Source organism: Phyllostomus hastatus, unplaced genomic scaffold (genome assembly GCF_019186645.2).
Source record: "Phyllostomus hastatus isolate PE091 unplaced genomic scaffold, TTU_PhHast_1.1 phas_scaffold_216, whole genome shotgun sequence".
NCBI classification, from domain to species: Eukaryota; Metazoa; Chordata; class Mammalia; order Chiroptera; family Phyllostomidae; genus Phyllostomus; species Phyllostomus hastatus.
In genome coordinates, this window is record NW_025334018.1 from 23,462,756 (window position 1) to 23,488,195 (window position 25,440).

Here is a 25,440-nt window from a genome sequence, read left to right on the forward strand (position 1 = left end):
ATTTACTTGAGATTATGTGCGGTAGTTTTCAAAGAAGTCCCTCAATCAACCAGGGGTATCCAACCTTTTGGCGTCTTTGGGCCACACGTTAAATACATTGCGACATGTAATCACAAGAAAAGTCTGTGTTTTAAGTAAATTTATGATTTTGTGTTGGGCCTCTTCCAGAGCCATCTCGGGCGGGATGCGGTCTGTGTGCCGCCGGTTGAACACGCCCTAGGGAAAGGGATCTAGTTATTTTAAAGGGTATAGAAATTGGTCAGGAGATCTTGGGTTCTGCAACAGGTAGTGTGGAGACTGTAATCCATGGCTGGGGGGGGCATATTCCGTCCATAAACCACCCTTAGGAATTAAAATATACGGAATTGAAAAGCTATAGTTCCATTGAGGCTAATGTTTTCACTTGTATTAAAATATAAGGTTCAAAACATTGCTTCAGATATAAAAATCAGATGGGGTGAGGAAGAGAATAAAAGTTAAAAATTTGAAGAGCCGAGGAAAGACGGTGGTAGTCAATGAAACTGCACGGTTGTTAAGAACCTTAAATATACACCAATCAGAATGTGAAACGTAATAGCTAAAAATTTTTCTCAACCAATCACTAAGCCCTACGTCCTATAAATACCAGCAAACCCGCTTAGCGACACATTTGTTTTGCTCTTTTGCTTGTGCTTTCTAATTTCTGCAATGGCGCGGACTAAGCAGACGGCGCGTAAGTCCACCGGCGGTAAGGCCCCGCGCAAGCAGCTGGCCACCAAGGCCGCCCGCAAGAGCGCGCCGGCCACCGGCGGCGTCAAGAAGCCGCACCGCTACCGGCCCGGCACCGTGGCCCTGCGCGAGATCCGCCGCTACCAGAAGTCCACCGAGCTGCTGATCCGCAAGCTGCCCTTCCAGCGCCTGGTGCGCGAGATCGCGCAGGACTTCAAGACCGACCTGCGCTTCCAGAGCTCGGCCGTCATGGCGCTGCAGGAGGCGTGCGAGGCCTACCTGGTGGGCCTGTTCGAGGACACCAACCTGTGCGCCATCCACGCCAAGCGCGTCACCATCATGCCCAAGGACATCCAGCTTGCGCGCCGCATCCGTGGGGAGAGGGCCTGAGTTTCAAGGACCTCTATCTCTCCCAAAGGCTCTTTTAAGAGCCACCCACGTTTTCTAATAAAGAGCTGTAAAGACGGCGTTAATCCACAAGTTCAACATAACTAGGCATGTACTAAGCAGTAAAATACACCTAGATCCCACCTGAGGGTGTAGTGAGTCGTGTAAATGCTACCTACTTAGGATTGTTCAGTCAATACAGGACAAGTAAAAGTTTGAAACGTGAAAGAAAGAATTGATATTACAGGAGTTAATGCCTCCTAAGTAAACACATTAAGACCAAATTTTGTCCTTTACTGCAAACTCCTCGACTTTGACTTCTACCTTTTGCCAGTGTTACGAGTACTGAAACGCCGTGAAATCCTTTTGCCTTTTTGTTTATCCTGTTTAAATTTTTTTGGAATCCAGTTTACCCAACCTACTTAAAGGAAGAAAAGCCTATCAATGCTCCTTAAAGCTGGGCTCTGATACCACCGCCTCCCCCCCCGCCCCCGGGCTCTGCCCCGCCCCAACTCCCGAGTTCCCGGGCTTGGAGGCGGGATTAAGGGAGGTTACTGTTGACGTCACATCTCCCGCCTGAACGCTTTCCAATCTCTACAGCTGCTGAGAGAGGGGGTGGTTAAGGGCGGGGGGAGGTCGTTATATAAGAGCCGGCTCTGTTGTTCTTCGTCAGTTGCTTTTGGTTCTCCAGTTACAAAGCAATGTCTGGACGCGGCAAAGGCGGGAAGGGGCTCGGCAAAGGCGGCGCCAAGCGCCACCGCAAGGTGCTGCGCGACAACATCCAGGGCATCACCAAGCCCGCCATCCGGCGCCTGGCTCGCCGCGGCGGCGTCAAGCGCATCTCCGGCCTCATCTACGAGGAGACCCGCGGGGTGCTCAAGGTCTTCCTGGAGAACGTGATCCGGGACGCCGTCACCTACACGGAGCACGCCAAGCGCAAGACGGTCACGGCCATGGACGTGGTCTACGCGCTCAAGCGCCAGGGCCGCACCCTCTACGGCTTCGGCGGCTGAGTCACTGAAGTCAATATTACCACCGTAAGCTTATCTCCACCAAAGGCCCTTTTCAGGGCCGCCCACACTCTCCTGGGAAGAGCTGTGTGCGCCTTTCTTGTTCTGGTGATTTTGTAAAGGTTATCTTTTATTTGGTGTCAGCGGGATCTTAATCTTTAGCAGTAGGTGTAGGCCAGATGGTGGCTCCTGCACGGCAGGCCTCGGCCAGTCTGTGCGCAGGGGCGCATGAGCGTAGGGCCCTCGGGCCCTGGGGAGGGTGATTCTGGGGGTGACTGCAGGAAACAAACTGGGAGGGGTCCTCACCAGTTCCGGACCCTTAACTGGGAGACGACACTCGGGAGTACCTATTCCCCCTCTTCCCTTTAGGGACTGTTCCGCTGTTTGTCCGCTATGAAAAGATCAACCACAGTCCGTGGTCGAAGGGGAGCAGGTTCCTGTGACGCGGAACCCTGAAAGTGCCGCGGACCTACTTCATACAGTGGGTTCAGTAAATATGGGAATTACGAGTGCGAGGGTGCAGCTAGCCGCTCCAAGGAAGCCAGATCGATCAAAATTCTACATTTCCGGTAAAACTGTGAGTGTTAATTCTCTTGGGAGACGTCACAAAGGAACGACACACTTTGGGTTCACCTGACCCCCTTCCCGCAGGCTTCGGGCTGAGTGTCATCGCTTCCCCTCCCCTAACCGGACTAGCTTGGGTTTAAATGTAACTAATCTGGGCCTTGCTTATGTCCATTCTCAGGCCAGGCCCCTCCTTAAACCTGAGACTAAGCAGGTTTCTAGGTGACATGGACTTGAGCCAGCCATTTTCAACCTGTGTCACAAGAATTTTTAAGGGGCTAGGGGATCCCGCGGCCCGGATGCGTGCTCTGCGCATGCTCGCGAGATGCCGGTGTTAGCAGCCTCAGCGTCTGCAGCAGCGGCGGCAGCGAGGCCGAGGAAGGCAGCTGTGCGCGGGGCTAAAGCCTAGACGGGACCTTGGAGGGACAGCGCTGCTGCTGCAAGATGGTGGTTGTGGGGCGTGTGGCAAGACGGTGCTGCTGCAGGTGTTCGCCAGGGACCAGAGAACTATACCGCGAGCTTTTGCGGTAGGTAAGCGCAGCACTGAGCTCAACGTGTGGGACAGTTCAGGTTCTTAGAGTGACAGCTCCGGCCCCTGGACTAGCCTGATTCAGACGCCGTGCTTATCTGCTTCACCAGGAGCGGACCAGAAACACTGGATAGTGTCCTCATAGAATGGCAAGGGGAGACTCAGAAGTTTTGCCCCAAGGCCAAGGTTGTACCGGTTGGCTGCAACCGGAGCATGCGGACAGACCTGACCACACTGAGAGAGCTGTCTGCACAGCGGCTTATGCCTGTTACACACGAGCAGGGCACTGTGCTCGCCAGGGAGATGGGACTCGGCCCACGTGGAGTGTTCCTCCCGGTCCTCGGAGGGCAGTGTCAAGGATGCCTTCCACGTGGCCACAGTGGCCTCCCTTGACAGTGGCCATAGGCAGGGGATCGCAGGGGTCTGATCAACTGTCAGGATGGCCAGATCCGAGGAATGGGGAGGAAGGCGAGACACCTAAGGATCGAGCCAAGAGCTGCAACCTCGTGTGAGGAGCCAGGGAGTGGTAGAGTGCCAGCAGCCGGGTGAAGGGCGCGATGATTCTCCTGGCTGCACCCTGGCTTCGTTGATCCCCTGACTCTGGCTAGGACTGAAGGGCAGGCTGCGTGAGCGACTCCCCTAGGCAAGGCCTGGAGGCGAAGGCTCCACCATTTCCACATCCTCTCAGTCTGTGAAAGGCGCCCTCCGCGCAGCCGGGTCCCGGCCTCCTTCCCTCGGAAAGCGTCTGTTCCGTGACCTCTCCTTCCCTCACTGCTGCACCTGTTCGCACATCCTGACCTCCAAGCAACATGCACTACGTTGAAAAGCAGGTTGAGAAGCCCCTCCCGTCATGTACCCACCTGTCCTAGCTCACCCTAACCCCCAACAGTCCCCCAATAAAGCCCATGGCCATGGGAAAAAAAAATATACATGATACATGAGTAGTCATGGGCACTGACCTTTTTTCCCTTAGATTTTTTTTAAAAAAGCCAACACAATAGCTATCCAGTGTAAATGTATCAAAATTATACCTTTTCCTTTTGGTCAGACTGGCAAAAATATATATATTTTTGCTATTCCGAAAAATATTGGTAATTTATGTGCGTCATGAGATGGAAAAGGTTGAAAATCGCTGGCCTAGAATAAGGGTTCAGTGTTAAGAATTGGGTCTCTAACTTGCAGAGACCCAAGAGACTTGCTCTGTGGGAAGGCGATTCCTCCCGAGGCCACGGGCTCTCAATGCCTGCTGTGAGTCCTAAACCTGTTTTCCCTTTGTATCACGGTCCATGGAAACACACAATGTGGATCTCCTCAGCCTGATAAAGCAGACAACTGTAACAATCTATATTTTAAAGAAAGTTCCTTGTAATACTTTTTTTCTCCCTCTTCTTGAATGGAAGTATTTCTCCCCTATCTGAATGCAGTCAATCGGGTCAGAATGGGAAAAACCCACGTTTGACTTGAGGGACTGGCATGGCCGTACAGGCATCAGAGTTAATACTGCCTTTCCTTCCCTTAATCTATTGTTCGTATTTAACTACAGGATTGACCTGCAAACACGAAAGTCTTGGCTAACTTGTTAACAGCTCTTCCCGAGAGGAAGTGGGTGGCCCTGAAAAGGGCCTTGGCTTTTGCTGTAGATGATTAGTGGAAGTGAGACTCAGCCGCCGAAGCCGTAGAGGGTGCGGCCCTGGCGCTTGAGCGCGTAGACCACGTCCATGGCCGTGACCGTCTTGCGCTTGGCGTGCTCCGTGTAGGTGACGGCGTCCCGGATCACGTTCTCCAGGAAGACCTTGAGCACCCCGCGGGTCTCCTCGTAGATGAGGCCGGAGATGCGCTTGACGCCGCCGCGGCGGGCCAGGCGCCGGATGGCGGGCTTGGTGATGCCCTGGATGTTGTCGCGCAGCACCTTGCGGTGGCGCTTGGCGCCGCCCTTCCCTAGGCCTTTGCCGCCTTTGCCTCGCCCAGACATGGTGTACAATTGCACACTGAGACGTTAGTCCTCAGCAGTGGTTGCTGCAGCCTCTTAAGTAATAACTGGGCGGACCTGGTTTGAAAAAGACCGGAAGAGGCGGAGAACGGCCCTTAGTCACCGCCCCTGCGTGTAAAGCCTCAGTAAACAGGGGGTAGGGAGATTCTTCTGGTATTTAGAAAATGAGAAATTCAAAACAAGAGGACACAGGTGTACACAGAAGACATCACCTCGTTTGTGTGTGTGTGTGCGTGTGTGTGTGTAAGATTTATTCACCCCGTGGATATTCTTGGGTCATTTCCATACTGAAATTGCAACAAACCCAAACCCCAAGAAACAAATGGGAGAAAAAAAGTTGCTAAGCAACCCAACCAAGCTCTGAGGTTGGAAGCAGTGAGCTGCTGCTCTCAAGCTGTTACTGGGTTTGTTTTTAAACTGAGTTGAGTGGCCTTATCCAGTAAAAGAATAAATACTAGGTAATAATTTTTATTGTAAGGTAAATGTCTGGCTTTCACAGGAAATTCCTTTCACCCGGACTTTTGCTTTAAAAACAAGTATATATAAGAGTACTAAAAGACATGGAAGGATTTCATAGCTTTCCAATATAACACCAGCAAGCACAGTGTGTTTTGAATAAATTGACCGTGTGCATTTAAAATAATGGATTGCAGAGGAAAAGAATGTATATCACCAGAGGCTCATGCCCTGTTCTTGTGCACTGTGGGACCAACGTGGACTCGCCTTATGTATCCTTTCTTACCTGTTAGGTCTTTTTGAATCTGAATTCTGGGTGGGTCCTGTAGCTGAAAATTTATTCCAGCAAGTCAACAATTTTTGTTGAATAAACTGCTGGGACCAGCAGCTGCTGTTTCCTGTCTGGGCATTGATTTTACTAAAGTGCACAGCTCTTCACTAAAGAGACTCGTGGTCACCAATTGCATGATGTTAGGCGACCCCATTTTTGTGTGCAAAGATATTACATACAAAATTCATGTATTCTGAGGGTGCTACAGAACTTGCATTTGGAGGAAAGTGGGAAACTGCTGACTGAGGATTTCATTAAGGATTATTCAGTTTCACGAATACAAGACCGGTGTTCTGCTATGATGCAAATGTCATGTTTCCAGAGTGCAGACATTCTGCATGACAAGATTGCTAAAACAAGCTCTGTATCCTTAAGATAGTTATCACGTGAGACTTTTGTGTAGCTGCTCATTCTACTGGAGATTACTTGACAGAATAAGGTCTGGCTGTAGAACGAGGAACATGGTACCTGAAAGAAAAAGGGAGCGCGTAGGTAGGTGGAAAGTCATCAGGAAAATTGCACGCAGGTGCCGAAGCTACTTGCAAACCTGCTATGCCACGTTCTTTTAGAAGACATACCACACTTAGACTTTAGATCTTCAAATTGCCTTGGGGGGTTGATACCACGGCACCACTGCAATGGAGCCGTTTCACTTATTAACTGCATTCCCCACCCACTTTTCCAGGCAGATGGCAACTTTTGCTAACAGCTCTTCAAACTGAAAGTGTAGGTGGCTCTGAAAAGAGCCTTTGGTTTCAAGGTTAACAATATAGAGAAAGCTCAGGCACGCTCCCCGCGGATGCGGCGCGCGAGCTGGATGTCCTTGGGCATGATGGTGACGCGCTTGGCGTGGATGGCGCACAGGTTGGTGTCCTCGAACAGGCCCACCAGGTAGGCCTCGCACGCCTCCTGCAGCGCCATGACGGCCGAGCTCTGGAAGCGCAGGTCGGTCTTGAAGTCCTGCGCGATCTCGCGCACCAGGCGCTGGAAGGGCAGCTTGCGGATCAGCAGCTCGGTGGACTTCTGGTAGCGGCGGATCTCGCGCAGGGCCACGGTGCCGGGCCGGTAGCGGTGCGGCTTCTTGACGCCGCCGGTGGCCGGCGCGCTCTTGCGGGCGGCCTTGGTGGCCAGCTGCTTGCGCGGGGCCTTCCCGCCTGTGGACTTGCGCGCCGTCTGCTTGGTTCGGGCCATAACTAACACTCGCTAGCACTCAGCTGCAGGAACAGCACGAGCGAAAAACCTCCGCCCGCTATATATAAGGCCAGTCCAGCTCTGATTGGACCAGGCAGCTGCCCATCAAGGTTCGCAGTGAAGTTACTGGAAGCGGCCGCCATTTTCTCTTACGCGAAACCCACGGGGCGTTGACACCGGAAACCAGCTTCTCCCGCCCCGCCCCGCCCCGCCCCGCCCCGCCCCGCCCCCGCCTTAACAGCGGCTCCTCTCCACCTTTTCGCGCCGCTACCGTCTTTATGCCCTTTCTTCCCAACGCTCTTTGGCGTTTGCCCGCAGAACTGCGTGTCAGCATTACCATGATACACGTGGCTTGCTCAGTAAACATTGCAGACTTGGGACCCCGAGAGGGACCTCCCTCTGGTTATTTTGAAAAGGCGCGCGCTGGAGGGGATTGGCCCAGTGACAACGCGAGACAGCGGGAGGGAGGGTGGTCCTGGTGCCCTGCCAGTCCCACCCTGACCTGCGTGTAGGTAGGACAATGCCTGGTCAGGAGTGCGTTTCAGTCAGGTGTCCCTCACGCTGCGGCCCGCTCAGCTACCCCGCGCCGAGGGTCCCCGTGAGCGTTCTCTTCCCTGGGGCGGGGTCTGCTCTCAGCGACGCCGAGCTCGCGTCCCTACCAGTGTGCGCACGCTGACCCCTACTGGCAGGCTCGGGAGTTGCGGCGCGGGTCACTTGGACAGGCGCCTGCAAAGCAGACACGAAGACACAAGCCCTTTTAGCGAGAACGTGGGTGGCTCTGAAAAGAGCCTTTGGTTTCAACTGGCTGGAGCTGCTGCAGGCTTTTACTTGCCCTTGGCCTTGTGGTGGCTCTCGGTCTTCTTGGGCAGCAGCACGGCCTGGATGTTGGGCAGCACGCCGCCCTGCGCGATGGTCACCTTGCCCAGCAGCTTGTTGAGCTCCTCGTCGTTGCGGATGGCCAGCTGCAGGTGGCGCGGGATGATGCGCGTCTTCTTGTTGTCGCGCGCCGCGTTGCCCGCCAGCTCCAGGATCTCGGCCGTCAGGTACTCCAGCACGGCCGCCAGGTACACGGGCGCGCCGGCGCCGACCCGCTCGGCGTAGTTGCCCTTGCGGAGCAGGCGGTGCACGCGGCCCACGGGGAACTGCAGACCCGCCCGCGACGAGCGCGTCTTGGCCTTGGCGCGCGCCTTGCCGCCCTGTTTGCCCCGTCCAGACATGACTTCTTAAAAGAGAAGCAAATACCTTGCGGAGAAAAGTAGATTGGATAGAAGCAAGTGGGAAGCCAGGCAAGTATTTATACTAACTTGAGGTAGGCTCAGGCAATTTTTTAATGACCAATAGGAACTTAGTGCCTGCCTTCCTAATTTACATATGCGGCAAGGAGGTTGGGGTTGTTTTTTTCTTGTTCCTATCTAATTGGGTCTGAGGAACCTTTACTTTCATATTCATAATCGAATTGATTTGGGTTTTTCTAATTTCTGTTCTCATATGCAATCCAGCATTAATGATTGCCCTCATTGGCCTGATATTTGGTTACTGGTCCTTTTCCGGGAGTGTGACTCCTGAAAGAAATGCATTTAGGAGAATTTCTAAATAGACCACACTTAAGAGGGGCTTCTACGCCAGGCATTCCTTTAGCTTCGTAGAGGTCAGAAAGTTGGGAGACAGGAACAACATTCCTTTCGGTCGCTCAACTCTCCTTATGTAACTGGAAAAGACACCGGCGTTCGGGCTGCCTGTCACTACCAAACCCAATAAGCAATGACAGCGATTGAATCTTTATGGGCGATTTATTCAGATGGCCGGCGATCTGAGAAGATGGTGGGTTCATACCCTAACAAACCATCTTCCCTTCTCTTTCCAGGGCAGACCTTTTATAAGGTGGAGGTGAGTGGGCAGACAAGGAGTGGCGAGGGCTTTGAAATTTAGGGAGGAGTAGGTGAGTGAACCTGCAGCATTCCTGTTCTGGACACTTGCTAGTTCCAGGGGAGGGTGGTGGTCTGCTCTCCCTGGAACACAAAAGGTCAGAATGTCCCCAGGTGGTAACCTATCAGTGCCCCAGGGGGCTGGCTGTTTTCCCAGCAGCTAGGGTGGGCCTTATCTGTAGTTTCTGAAACAAAAGCCTTAACATACACATTACTTGTTAGACTTATAACTTTTTACCTTAAGCTAAAATTTTCCAAGTCTTGAGTCCGTGAAAACTAAGGCGGAACTGGACGGCGGTCCTGTGCCTGACCTAAGACAGCAAGCCTGTCTCCATTTCCTGGGTAGTTTCTGTCCGAGGCTTTCAGGGATCACCTTGGAGGCATGCCTCCTGAGTAGCGTCATCGTAGAGACTGAAACTGAGAGACCCAGAGTGGTTATTTACTGTGGCAAAGGTAACACTGAGTTACTGAGACCACGGACTCTGAAGTCCTGGCTGGAAAGGCCTCTGCTATAATTTTCCTCCTCCATCCCACCCTCTTCGTTTCCCGTGTGGGCACAGCACACAGGATGCTGGTTGTTTCAGAATACTCCTTCATGCTCTAAACCCTGTTGCACCTCTATGGTTATACGGCGGAAAACACTGAAATAAACGTCCTCTGTTTGAACCACCTAGTCTGTAATATTTTGGTTATGGTGGCCTGAATATACCAAGAAAGTTTTTTTCTTTTAAAATGTGAAGGTTAAGTAGAAATGGGCAGTTCCCTACTTCCCTGCAATGAGATGCAGTCACCAGAGTCATCACTGGGGTCTCTATGAATCCTAAAGGAAAACAAAAAGCGTGACCTCACTTATGTAACCTTTGCACAGCTGTTATGTATAGATTTCCACAGGAAATTTTCTGGAAAATCGGTGGCCAAAACATCCTAGCTGATGGATTTAAAATTTTCTTATTAAAATGACTTGTAGTGGGTATTACATTATTTATTTTTAGGGGGGTGGAGGGAGGAAGAGAGGGAGGAAACACTGATGTGCTAGAGATACATGGATCTGTTGCCCCTGGCACGCCCCCAGCTAGGGACCTGGCGGGCAACCCAGGAACGTGCTCTGACTGGGAATCAAACTGGCGACCTCTCGGTTCACAAGCTGGCAGTCAATCCGAACCTGGAAAAGACACGGGAGCTCACGTTGCCTGCCATGTGCCAAACCCAATGAGCCAAGACACGGATTAAATCTTTATGGGCGCTTTATTCAGACAGCCGGCAATTGGAGTACACAGCAGGTTCGCACCCTAACAGAACTGTCTTACATTTTCTTTTCAGGCCAATGTTTTTATAACAAGGAATAAACAAAGTGCGGTGAGGGGTTTTAAAATCTAGAGAGAATTAGGTGAAAGAAAATGTAGCATTCTTGTCCTGGGCAGTTAGCTGTTCCCAGGGACAGGTGGTGTCTGTCTGTCCCTAGAACGCAGTGGCCCAGATGCCTCTACTTTTCCCCTGGCCATAATCTTTAGCGGTGGCCCAGGAGGTCCGCTGTCTCTCCCACGAGCCAGGACGGGCCTTATCTGCAGTTTCTAAAACAATAGCTTTAACATATGCGTTACTTACTAGGCTTATAACAATTTACCTTAAACTACGATTTTCCAACTCTTGAGTCTTCTATCAAGAGGACTGAACCACACCAGCCAGGGCTGTAATAGGTATTATTTTTAAGTAAAGGGCAGGCTTTGTTTTTCTAGGAAGTGAAAAAACTCATTTAAATGTGTATATTACTGACTGCAAAGGAGAAGGCACGAAAAACACATTGAAAGCTGCTGAAAGACACCGAAGAAGGAACTGAGAAGTTCATGTCCTCTCTTCTGCCGGAAATCAGGAGCCAGGGCGTTCCTTCGGTCCCACCTGTGCCGTCTCATTCCTGAGCATGACCAGTCTGTGGGCCTCAGGTTACTTGTCTTTCGGGTGACCTTTCTTCTTTCAGGTTTCTCAGTCTTCCTCCCTCCAAATTAGAAGTCCCCCTATACTCGGCCTCTGGTTCCAGCACCCACATCTCCACCTTGGTCAGTAGCTCTTTCCCTCTGTCTGCAAATCCAGTTCTTTCTGTCTTCACATCATCTCTGTTGAATAGGGAGGAAGGCAAAGGTCTCTCAGACAGGCAAAGAGAGTTAGGGATGTAGCCCAGATTATTTTTCTTTTGTTTTCTTTGTAACTCAGAGACAGTAGCTCCCCAGAAAATGTGGGTGTTTATCACGGTGTAGAAACCCTTCTGGTAGATAGGAGGAGGATCTCTAGGTCTGGTCAATTGTTACTAAATGGTATTCTTGCTAAATGTTAAAATGTACAACAGTGTTTTGTGGACACAGCATGGACCGGATGAGTTTGTCAAGAAAACAATCAGATAAGGGTAGACAACTGCAAAGAAGAAATCAACATGTAATTGACCATCGTGTGGCTAAGCCCTGGCTAAGTCTGGAGAATTCCTTGTCTCCTTTACTTGCTGCAAGTAAATATACCACCTGATGGCAATTACGTCTGCTTCTTGATTACAGCACCGGAAGCAGTGAATTCCTCGAGGTGGCTATCACTTCTAGAACTTCTCTCACCTGATGGACTTGCCTGCTGGCCCTGCTGTGCTCAGAGTTGGTTCCTAGTCAGAATCAAGCAGAGAGATTTATAATTTTGTTTCCCTGTCTTCTCACTACCTTCCACTATAGATCTGCAGTGTACCACGGAGTCCAGGCATCTTTTTTTTCCCTCTTAATTCCTCATTCACTTGTGAAACATCAGAACATATGGCAAACATTTCTAGCTTTGAGGTTAGGTGGCCTGGTTTTTTATTTGAGCTTGTCAATTAATTAAGAGTGCAGTATTAGGTAAAATGTAAAATATTAGAAAGGAATGAGAAAAAGACAGAGAGGTTGAAAGCAAACAGGCAGACAAATTTACATATGACAAGATAGGGTGAAAATAATCCCCTTCTGGAAAGATCATTTTGTACAAGATAAGAAATAATATCACTACCTAGACCTTCCTCCTCCAGAGGAAGAACATCAGGGCCAGTGGTTCTTACACTATAGCATGAACCACTATCAATTTTGCTGGGGGGGGGGGGGAGGGTAGACTGGGGATGTCTTCTTACAGTGTCAACCAAAACAATTATTGATTTTTAAGACAGGTGTCTTTTTCACAACACTATTTTGCATATGCTGAGAAAAAAACTTCCCATCCAGTGGTCCACTGACATATGTGGGCCATGGGAAAATTAAATGTTCATTTACTTTTGAAGCGATTTTTTGGAAAAATTTCATTTTAAATTTTGTTTCACCCAAATACACTATTGTATATCAACCACATTGTACTCAAAGACTGAAACAAAATATTTTTCTTTTGTAATAAGCAGTGAACAGCTGATATTTCTACCCCCAAAGTAGACCCACGACTCTGAGTCCTCTTCCTCAATCAATGGCCCTTCCTGTCGGTTTGGGATTAGTTGTGGAGTCCTAGAGTCCATGAAAAAAAGTTTGCAGAGAAAAACCAATACATCTTACTTTCCATCCCCCGCCACTGTGGGCCAAGAGGTGGCGCCAAGTGAGGATGGGCGGGAAATTCAAATATTTGTTCCCTTTAAAGTTGCAAGCCACCCTCCCCGCCTTTCCATGGGCTTCCCAGAACTGTCAACAGCCCAAGAGTTGGAGCCTGGATTTCTGGGATGCAGGGAAAATACAAACACGTTTTAGATGGACTTTTGCCATATGTAAAAAATTCTAATGAGAAATTAGAGCGAAGGGCGCGAGGTATACCCCACGGAAACAAGTGCCCCAGCCACCCGGAACTTTGCTGGCTGTTACCCCAATGCTCCAAGGCCCAGATAAATTCAGGCTGCTGGAAGGAGCGTACCTCTGCCTGCCCCCTGTGCTACCTGCACCTCTCCTCCATTCCCCCAAAGAGCTGGATCATTACAATCTCTTGAGGACCCCTACTCAGAAATCCTTTAAGCCTTAAGTGTTTACTTACGCCTCAGGTAAAATCCAACTTCCTCCATCAGAAACATGCAGGGCGGGGAAATGGGAAGTAACTATTTGTATATGCAGTGTCGCAAATACCTCGAGGATAGGACATAGTGAGGGGTAAAAATACCTGTGAAGTAGCGGATTCTTGGGTGTGGCACAAAAGAACCAAGCGACACTGTAGATTCAAATCTGAGCTGACTTTACGTCAACGATCATTTCATAGAATCCAGGACCCAAACTAAGTCAATAGAAGACATGGCTGGCTGGAAAACGTTTGGAAATAGCAGTTACAGCTTTTCTTAGACAAGGTGAGTGGCTCTGAAAAGAGCCTTTAGAGTCACACCGAACGAAACACTACTTGGAGCTGGTGTACTTGGTGACGGCCTTGGTGCCCTCGGACACGGCGTGCTTGGCCAGCTCCCCGGGCAGCAGCAGGCGCACGGCCGTCTGGATCTCCCGCGACGTGATGGTCGAGCGCTTGTTGTAGTGCGCCAGGCGCGACGCCTCGCCCGCGATGCGCTCGAAGATGTCGTTCACGAAGGAGTTCATGATGCCCATGGCCTTGGACGAGATGCCGGTGTCAGGGTGCACCTGCTTGAGCACCTTGTACACGTACACCGAGTAACTCTCCTTGCGGTTGCGCTTGCGCTTCTTGCCGTCCTTCTTCTGCGCTTTAGTAATGGCCTTTTTAGAACCTTTCTTAGGAGCTGGAGCAGCTTTGAAGGATTCAGGCATTGCTTCTCCTGCTAACTGTAAAACCACTAAGAATAATCTCTTCACTGAAGGTTAGGACGGGGAGCTGAAACCTCATTAGTGTACATATGTATTGAAGTATGTAAATGAAGACTACAAAATTCTCACTTCTGATTGGCTACTCACTACAGCTCTGATTGGCTAGTCACTACAGTTCCGCAAGGAAATACTCTATGCAAATAACGGATTCACAGTTCAGCTTCCTATTGGTTACGATATGTTCTACCCAATCAAATGGCGACTGATATATCTAAAAGGTATCTATAAGAACCTTTCTACGCCTCACAAAGTACACATTACTACTTCTGACTTCGAGTGCTCAGTCTACGCAGGGCGCTATGTCTGGACGCGGGAAGCAGGGCGGCAAGGCGCGCGCCAAGGCCAAGACGCGCTCGTCGCGGGCCGGGCTGCAGTTCCCCGTGGGCCGCGTGCACCGCCTGCTCCGCAAGGGCAACTACGCCGAGCGGGTCGGCGCCGGCGCGCCCGTGTACCTGGCGGCCGTGCTGGAGTACCTGACGGCCGAGATCCTGGAGCTGGCGGGCAACGCGGCGCGCGACAACAAGAAGACGCGCATCATCCCGCGCCACCTGCAGCTGGCCATCCGCAACGACGAGGAGCTCAACAAGCTGCTGGGCAAGGTGACCATCGCGCAGGGCGGCGTGCTGCCCAACATCCAGGCCGTGCTGCTGCCCAAGAAGACCGAGAGCCACCACAAGGCCAAGGGCAAGTAAAAGCCTGCAGCACTCCGACCAGTTGAAACCAAAGGCTCTTTTCAGAGCCACCCACGTTCTCGCTAAAAGGGCTTGTGTCTTCGTGTCTGCTTTGCAGGCGCCTGCCCAAGTGACCCGCGCCGCAACTCCCGAGCCTGCCAGTAGGGGTCAGCGTGCGCACACTGGTAGGGACGCGAGCTCGGCGTCGCTGAGAGCAGACCCCGCCCCAGGGAAGAGAACGCTCACGGGGACCCTCGGCGCGGGGTAGCTGAGCGGGCCGCAGCGTGAGGGACACCTGACTGAAACGCACTCCTGACCAGGCATTGTCCTACCTACACGCAGGTCAGGGTGGGACTGGCAGGGCACGGGACCACCCTCCCTCCCGCTGTCTCGCGTTGTCACTGGGCCAATCCCCTCCAGCGCGCGCCTTTTCAAAATAACCAGAGGGAGGTCCCTCTCGGGGTCCCAAGTCTGCAATGTTTACTGAGCAAACCACGTGTATCATGGTGACGCTGACACGCAGTTCTGCGGGCAAACGCCAAAGAGCGTTGGGAAGAAAGGGCATAAAGACGGTAGCGGCGCGAAAAGGTGGAGAGGAGCCGCTGTTAAGGGGAGGGCGGGGCGGGGCGGGGCGGGAGAAGCTGGTTTCCGGTGTCAACGCCCCGTGGGTTTTGCGTAAGAGAAAATGGCGGCCGCTTCCAGTAACTTCACTGCGAACCTTGATGGGCAGCTGCCTGGTCCAATCAGAGCTGGACTCGCCTTATATATAGCGGGCGAAGGTTTCTCGCTGGTGCTGTTTGTGCAGCTGAGTACTAGCGAGTGTTAGTTATGGCCCGGACCAAGCAGACGGCGCGCAAGTCCACCGGCGGGAAGGCCCCGCGCAAGCAGCTGGCCACCAAGGCCGCCCGCAAGAGCGCGCCGGCCACCGGCGGCGTCAAGAAGCCGCACCGCTACCGGCCCGGCACCGTGGCCCTGCGCGAGATCCGCCGCTACCAGAAGTCCACCGAGCTGCTGATCCGCAAGCTGCCCTTCCAGCGCCTGGTGCGCGAGATCGCGCAGGACTTCAAGACCGACCTGCGCTTCCAGAGCTCGGCTGTCATGGCGCTGCAGGAGGCGTGCGAGGCCTACCTGGTGGGCCTGTTCGAGGACACCAACCTGTGTGCCATTCACGCCAAGCGCGTCACCATCATGCCCAAGGACATCCAGCTCGCGCGCCGCATCCGTGGGGAGCGGGCGTAAGCAGTTGTCAAACTGTCATAAACTTGAACCCAAAGGCTCTTTTAAGAGCCAACCACCGGTTCACTTAAATAGAGGCTGTAGTACGAGTTCCTTTCCTTGTTTTTGAAATTGGAATTGTGAAATAATTCCAAAACTAGGTTAATGTCAAGACTAGTTTTTCAAATATTGACTGTCACATATTACTATGAAGCTTCTAAGGTACTGTAGATATGTTACAAGTATGCAACACTTTTTTTGCTGTTTACAATTTTTGATTCCTTAGGATATTAATATGCCAAAGTTTTACTATCTGTAGAATGGCATAATAGATCAATCAGGACTTCAGTACACGGTATTTCAAATGCCAGACACATGACTTCACCGCCTTATTTTCCCCTGTTAGAGTTAAGCTGTTTTTATTGATTGTCCTTAATTGTATGGGGACTCTTGACCACACTTCTGGCTCCATAATTCAGTATCTGCGTACCTGAAATGGGATTGTAGCTCACGTGATGGAAATGCCTCAGCACTCCTCCCCTGGACAGAGGCCCAATAAAAACATTCACTTAGCAGGGAAGATGAAATTTACCACAATCCAAAATTCAATAGGATTTAAGATGCTGAACATGTGGGCATAAGAAATTTCCAAACCTATAGGTACATTTTATCGGCTGTCAAAACTGTCCATATATCCTAGGGGATCAAGACCTCAAAGGATCTGGAGGACAGTTTTGCATTTCTTTTGCTCACTTGAAAATAAGGAATATTAACAAGGAGGTGGAAGAAAGCGAGGTGGGGAACGGATTACTGGATACCTGAGATTATGCATGGTTATTACTTTGGGAAGGAGAGGTCTGAAGGGGAATTTCAAAGGTATGCTACCTAGATGCACAAAAGCATTGGACAGCACTTGCTTAAGGTGAAGTCAGGGGTTAAAACCCCTCAGAGAATATCTTTAAGTTTAACATATACCTATGTTTGGGCGTAGCACCCTGTTAACCATCACACAAAGCGCATAGCCTAAGGCCTGTTAGACTTCTGGGAAAAGCACATTAGGAACAGGAACAGCACACAAGGATTGAGCATCACAAGTACAGTGAAGATAATTTACCTAGTCTCAAGCACTGTTAAGATACTTTTCAGGTACAAAGTGAACAACCAAGTGAAACTGAGGGTTTTGATTTAATGTGTGATTGTGATTTAGTATGTAGCTCCAGACCTCTGTTCAGCTTCTTCTCAGCATGCCCCTGAGCCTTGGCCCTTCCCCCAACTCTCTAAGGTGGGGAGAAAAGATACCCAGGCCCTGACTGAGGGCCACGGGGTGTGGGTTTCTGTGAAACAAAGATAATAGTGTGGCCTGAATTGTGTTTCAGTTCCTGAGCCTTAGAGCTGAATGACCCTCCCTGGCCACATCCACATGAACCCAGACTGAAAGACCCCCAAACTGACCTCAGGACCTTAAGTAATGATTTTCTGCCCTCCTGACACTCCTAACCAGTCACCAAGACCCATGACCTCAAACCTCTTACGACGACTCGGGAATTGTGTTCTATAAAACCCTGGTGTGTGAACTGCTGAGGAGCTGGGGTGTTTCCAGAGCAAGGCACCAGCCTCCCGGTGTAGTTCCCGGTCCTTCCATGCACCGCGGTGTCTGCATGAACTGGCTCTCTCAGCACTGGGTGGGCCAGCTCTTTGCGGGGTAACAAAAGCAAAGATGAGCCTTTTAACTGAAAACTTTGACGCCTGGGGTGTGACTGCCCACTATAACCTGCTTACAATGGGAACTTGTGATTTATTACAGCACCCTTTTTTCACCCACAAAGGGTTGCAAGTGTAGAGCTTCTCTCTTTTACCCATGCTCCCTTTTAATAAATACAAAAACATCGATTCTGCTAAACAAAGATAATAGTGTGGCCTAGTGTTTTTTTAAGATTCTAAATATAATAAAGATAACACAGAGATCAAGATTTGCTGAGGCCTAAAGCTCTGTGACTAAAAAAACTACCACACTAAATTACAAATACAAAAGTAGGTAGTGAACATTAATTTTTAGTGGGAAAATACATCAACAGTGGATGAAAAGGGGGTTCTATGGAAATTAACCTCACAGGGTGATCTGATGGTATTTTGGACATATTGGGTTTAATAAATTATATCTTTAAATGGATTTCAGCTGTTTCTTTGCTCCTGAGCCATGTGGCCCTGAACAGAACTGTTTATGGATTCCTTTGCTCGGCCAGAGATTCCTGCAGTTCCTGGGTACCTTCTACGTGCAGTTTAGGGAGCGCTGACCCTCGAGGACTGTAGAATATCAGGGTGCCATTTCCCACAGCAACAAAGAAAAGGAAGTGTCTGGGAATGGTGGTAATAGAAAATGGGAAGAGATGTATTTGGAGAAAAGTAGAACATATTTGAACAGTGGGAAAATATAAAATGCTCTTGAATACTAAAACTCATCTCCTGAGTTTTATTGATAAAAATACCAATCCCAATAAGACTACCAATAGGGTATTGACTCTTTCTGAGTGGGTATGGGGAGAGGGTCCCAAAGTATATATGGAAAAGGAAAGTAAGCAATCAAACAAAAAATAGAATAACCAGAGAATTTTGGAAAGGAGTAATGGGAGTAAATTAGCTGAATCAGCTATTAAAGTCATATCAGAACACCTCAGTTTATTTAACATTCCATTATTATTTGCATCTCTGCTGTGTAGGCCATAATTCTCAGCACTGAAGACAGCTATGGACAGTACTAAAAACACAGATACTTAAAACAGTGAAATAAATGTAAAAACATTACTTCATATAATACAAAGAGTACATATATATTTAAACAGTACTTCAAACAGTGGTTTATATATATAATTTAAAAAAACAAAAATTTTTAAAAAGTGTGATCTCGAACCTTAGGAATGGCCAGAAAGATTAAAGGAACAAAATAGAAAACCAAAAATCAGTCCACCTATCCGTACAATTTAGGCTGTGACCAAGGGGATAAAGGTGCCATCTCAAGTGGGGGTGGGGTGGGGAGGGAAGGAAAGGCAGAATTGGAAGAGGAAGGAAATGGTCTTGGAGGGAAAATTATCTACATATACATATATGTCTAAAACCTAACACATAACATGCATATATTCATGTAACAAACATTATCCACACATTCATATCCATCACTTGGCACTCAAATACACAGAGCTCAAGGGAGTCTTATTCTTACAAAAACAACGAAGATAATTATCTGTCCGTCCAGCTGGGCGGGGCAGGGCGGATGAACTTCGCGGTCACCAGCACTAATACGGGAATTAAGTCTCATCACCGCTGTATTGGGGGCAATAGGTGAGGAGCTGAGCTGCAGGCCCCGAAGCCCCTTTCTGGAACGTGTCTCGAGAAAATCTGCATTCACCGGAATAAAACCGGGCCTCTGGAGTTCCTCCGGGAGAAATGCCGTAAATACGAAAGAATCCACAGATGACCGTGTCAGTGACGCTAAAGCTCTTGACTGGCATCACCCCCACTCACAGACACATATCCAAGATTTTGCCAATAGTTTTCTCCTCTGATTCCCGTAAAAACATTTGGATTGCGCACACACACAAAAAAAGAAGGGCTTCTGAAGCACCAATTTTTAGATGCCTGTCTACAAGGACGGGCCTCGGCCGGGTGGCTCTGTGGGAGCGCCGTCCGGTGCACCAAGAAGGTTGCGAGTTCGAGCCCCAATACGGGGGCGATCGATGTTCCTTCTCTCTGTCTGCATCCCCCTGTAAAATCAACATATCCTCGGGTGGATTTAAAGAAATACACGGAGTACAGGGAACCGCCAGCCAGGCCAAGATGGCGACGAAAAGTTGTTTTTGATGCGCTCAGATCAGTCACACCAAGGTCCAAAACTACAGGGTGTGACGGACAGAAACGTCCCGGTGCAGCCGAGCCCTGGAAGGCAGCCTCTCCTCAAGTGCGCTTTTTTGTCGCCAAATAAACGGTAATTAGAACACGCGCAAAGGCGCCCGCCTCCCCTTTGCAAGGGCTGAACGCCACCAACGCGCCGGGACACACCAACCTGACTTTGGGAAACTTGTTCCATGTCCCCACAAGAGATGCATTTCTACATTTGGCGGAAAGAGCAAACTCGGCCTCACAGAAAGAAAACCTGACAGAACCCACCGCTGCCCAATTAAAGCCAGGATGGAAGTCAAGCTTAGAGGAAGGCACCAACCCGCGAGCAGGCGGGACTTTTTGACGGCTCGGCGGAGACACCGGCTGGTAACACCGAGGTCCCCAGTCCCTGGGCGTGGGGTGGGGCCGCCGGGAACGCTTCCGCACAGCTGACAGCGAGCGGAGCCAGCGCGGGACCAGCTGTCAGGAGGGCCCCGGGGTGCATCGGTGTCCCTCCCCCTGCACACACCCCCTTTTCCCGGGAGGCGTCTGCAGCCACCTTAGCGAAACTACTAGCAAAGTAAGACAGCAGAGAGAGAAGGGGGACAGTAGAGCAAAAGTGCACAGCTCTCTCGGTGAGATCAGTGGTGGCTCTGAAAAGAGCCTTTTTGGGTTTTAGAAGCAGAACAACCTACTTCTTTTTGGGTGCCGCCTTCTTGGGCTTGGCAACCTTGGGCTTGGCGGCCTTGGGCTTCACAGCCTTGGCTGCGCTCTTGGCGACCTTCTTGGGCTTCGCAGCCTTCGCCTTCTTGGGGCTCTTGGCTACCTTTTTGGCCACAGTAGCCACCGCTGGCTTCTTCGCTTTCTTCGGGGTCTTCTTGGCGCTCTTCTTGGGGGTGGCTGACCCCGCGGCCTTCTTCGGTTTCTTGGCTGCCCCAGCAGCCTTCTTGGGCTTGGCCGCGCCCGCCTTTTTGGCTTTGGGCTTGGCCTCCCCGGAGGCCGCCTTCTTGTTGAGCTTGAAGGAGCCGGAGGCGCCGGTGCCCTTGGTCTGCACCAAGGTGCCCTTGCTCACCAGGCTCTTGAGGCCCAGCTTGATGCGGCTGTTGTTCTTCTCCACATCATAGCCGGCGGCAGCCAGCGCCTTCTTGAGCGCGGCCAGCGACACGCCGCTGCGCTCCTTGGAGGCGGCCACGGCCTTGGTGATGAGTTCGGACACCGGCGGCCCGGACGCCTTGCGGCGTACCCCTGCAGACTTCTTGGCCGCCTTCTTCTTCACTGGGGCCTTCTCCGCAAGGGGCGCGGCAGCGGGGGCGGCAGGAGCGGTCTCCGACATGCTGGCGATCTGGAACTTGGAAACAAGTGGCAAAGCGCCGATGGAGCGGCGCGGGCCGCCGCTGTATATATAGAGCGCAGGCGCGCGCTGATTGGTGCTCCCGCCGCCCTCCTGGCTGGCAGGCTCCGAGCCGCCGCGGTGCGCCCAAGTTGTGTTTGTTCCACTTCACAAAAGGGGGGAAATATTAAAATTCCCCGCACCAAATCACTCAGTTTTGGTCGGAGAAGAATCCGAGAAGCCTCAGGATTCGTGTTCTGCAAGAATTTTTTCCCTAACTGCAAAGACACCGCGTCCAGGCGTCCCCAAATCCCCCAACTCCGAGGGAAGTCCAGGGCAGTCTGAGACCACTTTCTGTTTTTCTTCTAAATTACCTGTTCGCTCCTTTGCCCCCGAAAGTTCTTTTTCTCAGGGATGGTTGGGCACATGTTGACCTTCTTTGGGGGACAAAAACCAAGTGCTTTCCACTTACATTTTCACGGTAATCCTGTTTCTTCACAAGGGAAGTAACACAGGTCCTCTGTGAATTCTGCGTGCAGACCCACAGGAGCGGGGGACTGGGACCAGGTTCCGGACCAGCCCGAAGCAGGCAGGGAGGGGTGGGAGGGGGACCCCAAGTTTCGGAGGAGTCCTGGGGGGTGGCAGGTGAGAGACTTAAATCTCTGATTTGAAGACATTAAAACTCTTTATCAATCCTTCTTTTCACAGATGGGGGCGGGGCACACTCTTCACTTTCCAAAGGCGAGAATTTGGGCTGTTTTTAAAAAGCCCTCAGGTTCCCCTCTGGGTTGTGCAAGCAGGGGGTCTGGCCTTGAAGAATGGGGATAATAAGGGAAGAAAGGAACCCACTAAGCCTACAAAGTGGCCCCGATAGGCTTGGCATCAAGGGACAAGCAGATGATCTGTTTTCAGGGAAAACATGCACTTATTTATCTTTGCATGCCGGGGTTAAGAGATGAATTTCAGTGTGTGGAAATGCCAGGTTTCTTCCAGTCACAGTATATAACACGTGTCGCGATATACAAGGACACCCTCCAAGTGGGAACTCAAAGATACGGGTGGAAAGAAAGCTGTCTTTAATAAGAGACACTGCGACTTATCAGATGAACTATGGATGGGAAACAGAAGTAAGAAAGGATGACGAAGTTGAAAACATCCAGAAAAAGTACTAGAATACAAATTATTATACCACTTTTTATCGATGAGTTAATGTCTTTCCATCCCTCCTAAAGCTGCCCTTATGTGTTCTATTGTAAAATTTGATTTACCACTTTAAGTTTTGTTACTTCACACGTTGCCCTCCGGCTCAAAGCAATGGCAACTTATTCTTGAAAGAAGAGGCTGAGAAAATGTTCTGCTTATATATTTAATATGACCATTTTATATTTAGCACAAAGGAAGTATTACGACGCACCGGAAATTCCTGTTTAACACACACATGTCTGCATGGGATACGTATGAGAGGTGCGAGGCCTAGACTGCGGTGGTCAACAGTGTGAGGCCACGCGACTCAGGGTACAGGCGCTGTGCACTGAATGCTGTTCTTTCTAAGTGTGAACGGTATTTTGCAGACACGGCTGCAGCCTGATGAACTTGACCAAGTATACCCATTGCAAAGGAGTCAAGTGCATTGAACCAAACCCTGGATAAGTGTAGCCAACTGCAAAGAAGAAATCAACAAGAATTGTTGCCTGTGAAGCTTCCACCGGGCATGTGCCCAGCAGAGGACTTGCTCCTGCTGTTGTTCCTCCCCGGTGAGGATCCTTCCTGCCTGCTTCAGGGGGTCGGGCGCCAAGGACCGGGGGCGCCATGGGGAGTGCGTGGAGCTGTGGCTGCCTTGTGAGGCAGGCCCCAGACCGGGTTCAGCCTCCCAGCTTACCAGCTTGATGCCTCGCCCTCTTTCCCCTTCCCTTATTAGTACCTAGCGGCCAACGCTAACAGATTTGACCCAATAGTGCCTAGGAGCCATGGTTAAACCTTTCTTCTGGGAGACAGAGCTTTGACGATTATTCCTGGGCCTCCTTCACTTGCCAAAATTAAAAAGAAAACCTTTTTCTTCCAACAGGATTTGTGTGCTTTTGGCGCAGACACCCCAAGCAGTGAGCGCATCGTGTTAAAGATGGTTTCCCATGCCGGCTCAGCGGCGGGGAGAGACTGAGTCCTCTCACTTTAGACCAAGCAGAGCCGCGTGGCTTCATTGAGTAGCATTCGTTCAGCATCTGAAAACTGTGTCTCCTGCTGGTCAAATTTAAAATCAAGGCGAAAGCATTTCTTTGTGTCCTTCCAAGCAGTGTTAGAAAGTTGTCTGAGTCCACTTTTGGCTCATCTGGTGCTCGATGACCACGCTGCGTGGTAATGCAGAATGTAAGTCACAGCAGTAACTGTAAGTTTTCTAGCATCACATTGTAAAAACTGAAAAGAAATAGGTAAAATTCATTTTAATAGTATATTTTATGTCACTCAGTATATACATTGAAACTATTATCAGTTGAAGTGGTAACCAGTCTCTTTAAAAAATAAGGTGGTTTATATTCCTTCTTTTCACGTGGTGGGTCTCTGAAGTGTGTGTGCTCACAGACATAGGACTCCGCGGTTCCGACCAGCCACGGGACAAGGGCGCGGTGGCCCGCTCTGGCCAACAACTAGACGGCACTGCTTCAGTCAAGGTTAACTTTCACTTCGTGTTGACTTCTTTAGGTGCAGAGGATGTAAAAACTGGACTTTTACTTGTAGAATATCGATATGTTAGGAAAGATTTTGTCCAGTAGAGATGCAAATAAATTCTTTCCAGTAGAAAAGATACCCCTGCAAGCTATTGTCCCAGTGAATAATAGGACAGGAAGCAAGTTTGTATCTAATTTTCCAGGCTTCGCATTCTTTCTTCCCGTGACAGAATACGGACTCTATTCTCCTGTCTCCTGCTGACTCTCTCACTGAGGACGTAACCACCCTGTGACCCACACAAGCGCTGGCCATGGGCAAGTATTTGCACGACAGTCGTCTTTGAACTTCTTGAAAAATGTAGTTTGACACTCAGTTTGTCCTAAGCGCTCCAGAGTCAGACTCTTTGGAACCTGTTCTAAAAACTGGAAGAGGCAAAACTTGCTCACTGTCAACTTGAAAGTGACCAGCGACCTGATAGATGTCCCGCGGGATCTCAGCCTTGAAATAAGATGGAGCAGCCTGTGATCAACAGCGGACCGTGAACATGAGCTCCGGGGGGAAACCCGGATTCAGGGGATGACCTTTCCGTCCAAAATCGACGCCCTTATGGAGGACGCAGTGAAGAGTGCAATGCACTACGTTGTGTGTTCTCGTTCGCATACACATCCTGAATGTCACCGGCTGGGTAATTTTATTTCATATCCTCCAGGTCTGGAAGGAGCTGGGGAAGAAAGCTGAAACACGCAGAGTGGAACTTCGATTCCGAAGCGTAGCAATGAGGCTGCGTGAGTGGAGCGACTTGGACCGCAGACGCACTCGGGGGAGCGCAAGAGGAGCGGCGCGGCCGGGTGCGGGCGCCCACGGCTGGCTTTCCCTTCACGTCCTCTGTCTCCCGTGACTGCTTTTGCAGGCAGCTAACCTGATACTAATAAACCTCGTGATAGGCCCCAACTGGGAGTCATTAAAACCTTTTTTTTCCTGGGTCACCAAGGGATGTGGCATGTAATAGCAGCCACTGCACTGGCTTGCCTGCGGGCGGAGAACACAGCTGAGCAGGTGACGCGGAAGAGAGGAGAGAAAGAGAGGGTGGGGGCGCCAGCACACTGGTGAGCAGCACCAGCTCCTCCCATCTCCAGGAGCTGAGTTCCCAGCCTTCCCCCGACTTCCTTTCCTCTTCGGTCAATGGAAGCGACACTTCCGCCAGGAGCAGAGTGAGGGTTCAGTTAGGCCACTGTGGATCATTCCAGGGCACAGGCTGACCCCACAGAGTCCTGCTTGAGGTTTATTGCCCTTAGATTCCTGGCCCATGAGCCCCTCCTGCTTTGGGCCCCAACCCTGAGAAAGGTGGCATTCTCCTGGCTTTGCAGGGGTGGGCGGCAGTGGGCCAAGGCCCAGTCCAACAGGCTGGATCACTCTCTCCAGGGATGCGCACTTTCCCGGGCCGCCTCTGAAAGGTCACGGGGCCTAGGGACCATCTTAAGCAAGTTCGACAAGAAGAGATGAAGCCAGCCCGTCAGGAAGGGGTGTGTGTGTGTGTGTGTGTTGGGTGTGGTAGGTGAGCACAGAACACACGACCGTCCCTGTCACTCAGAATCTACCCCCCATCGCTGTGCTTGGGGCCCCCTCCTTGCCCCGTCCTCCGTGGTGAACTCCACCGTGACCCCCACACGGTCACCCAGGCCCGGCCTCCTGCATCCCAGCTGTGTGCGCGCTCACTGTCCCGCAGGTGAGGCTGTCAGTAGACAAGGGGGACCCGGCGCTCCATCCCCGGCCCCTTTCACTGCTGAGCTCCCGGCGGAC

At 50.8% G+C, this 25,440-nt stretch overlaps 8 protein-coding genes and 1 pseudogene across 8 annotated transcripts; 5 read left to right on the forward strand and 4 right to left on the reverse strand.

The window, feature by feature from the left end:
• The first annotated feature begins 681 nt into the window (after positions 1-681).
• On the forward strand, positions 682-1,138 carry LOC123804353 (histone H3.1). Its single transcript, XM_045816553.1, has one exon. The coding sequence runs from the start codon at positions 688-690 to the stop codon at positions 1,096-1,098; it is 411 nt and encodes a 136-aa protein (XP_045672509.1). The 5' UTR covers positions 682-687; the 3' UTR covers positions 1,099-1,138.
• A 653-nt stretch (positions 1,139-1,791) lies between these two features.
• LOC123804808 (histone H4) lies at positions 1,792-3,131 on the forward strand. The gene is made up of 2 exons (XM_045817287.1): positions 1,792-2,132; positions 2,475-3,131. The coding sequence occupies exon 1, from the start codon at positions 1,797-1,799 to the stop codon at positions 2,106-2,108; it is 312 nt and encodes a 103-aa protein (XP_045673243.1). The 5' UTR covers positions 1,792-1,796; the 3' UTR covers positions 2,109-2,132; positions 2,475-3,131.
• LOC123833493 lies at positions 2,995-4,095 on the forward strand (annotated as a pseudogene).
• A 726-nt stretch (positions 4,096-4,821) lies between these two features.
• Positions 4,822-7,173, reverse strand: LOC123804813 (histone H3.1-like). The gene is made up of 2 exons (XM_045817294.1): positions 6,838-7,173; positions 4,822-5,186 (listed from the first exon to the last, which is right to left on the reverse strand). Exons 1-2 carry the CDS (start codon positions 7,164-7,166, stop codon positions 4,859-4,861), a joined length of 657 nt encoding a protein of 218 aa, XP_045673250.1. The 5' UTR covers positions 7,167-7,173; the 3' UTR covers positions 4,822-4,858.
• An 817-nt stretch (positions 7,174-7,990) lies between these two features.
• Positions 7,991-8,400, reverse strand: LOC123804797 (histone H2A type 1). The gene has a single exon (XM_045817276.1). It carries the CDS (start codon positions 8,381-8,383, stop codon positions 7,991-7,993), a length of 393 nt encoding a protein of 130 aa, XP_045673232.1. The 5' UTR covers positions 8,384-8,400.
• A 1,917-nt stretch (positions 8,401-10,317) lies between these two features.
• On the reverse strand, positions 10,318-21,015 carry LOC123804788 (histone H1.2). The gene is made up of 2 exons (XM_045817266.1): positions 20,342-21,015; positions 10,318-11,202 (listed from the first exon to the last, which is right to left on the reverse strand). The coding sequence occupies exons 1-2, from the start codon at positions 20,977-20,979 to the stop codon at positions 11,028-11,030; spliced, it is 813 nt and encodes a 270-aa protein (XP_045673222.1). The 5' UTR covers positions 20,980-21,015; the 3' UTR covers positions 10,318-11,027.
• Positions 11,153-13,848, reverse strand: LOC123804804 (histone H2B type 1-B-like). Its single transcript, XM_045817284.1, has 2 exons — positions 13,223-13,848; positions 11,153-11,202 (listed from the first exon to the last, which is right to left on the reverse strand). The coding sequence occupies exon 1, from the start codon at positions 13,828-13,830 to the stop codon at positions 13,450-13,452; it is 381 nt and encodes a 126-aa protein (XP_045673240.1). The 5' UTR covers positions 13,831-13,848; the 3' UTR covers positions 11,153-11,202; positions 13,223-13,449.
• LOC123804796 (histone H2A type 1) lies at positions 14,185-14,594 on the forward strand. Its single transcript, XM_045817275.1, has one exon. The coding sequence runs from the start codon at positions 14,187-14,189 to the stop codon at positions 14,577-14,579; it is 393 nt and encodes a 130-aa protein (XP_045673231.1). The 5' UTR covers positions 14,185-14,186; the 3' UTR covers positions 14,580-14,594.
• LOC123804794 (histone H3.1) lies at positions 15,267-15,814 on the forward strand. Its single transcript, XM_045817273.1, has one exon. The coding sequence runs from the start codon at positions 15,387-15,389 to the stop codon at positions 15,795-15,797; it is 411 nt and encodes a 136-aa protein (XP_045673229.1). The 5' UTR covers positions 15,267-15,386; the 3' UTR covers positions 15,798-15,814.
• Positions 21,016-25,440: the final 4,425 nt, after the last annotated feature.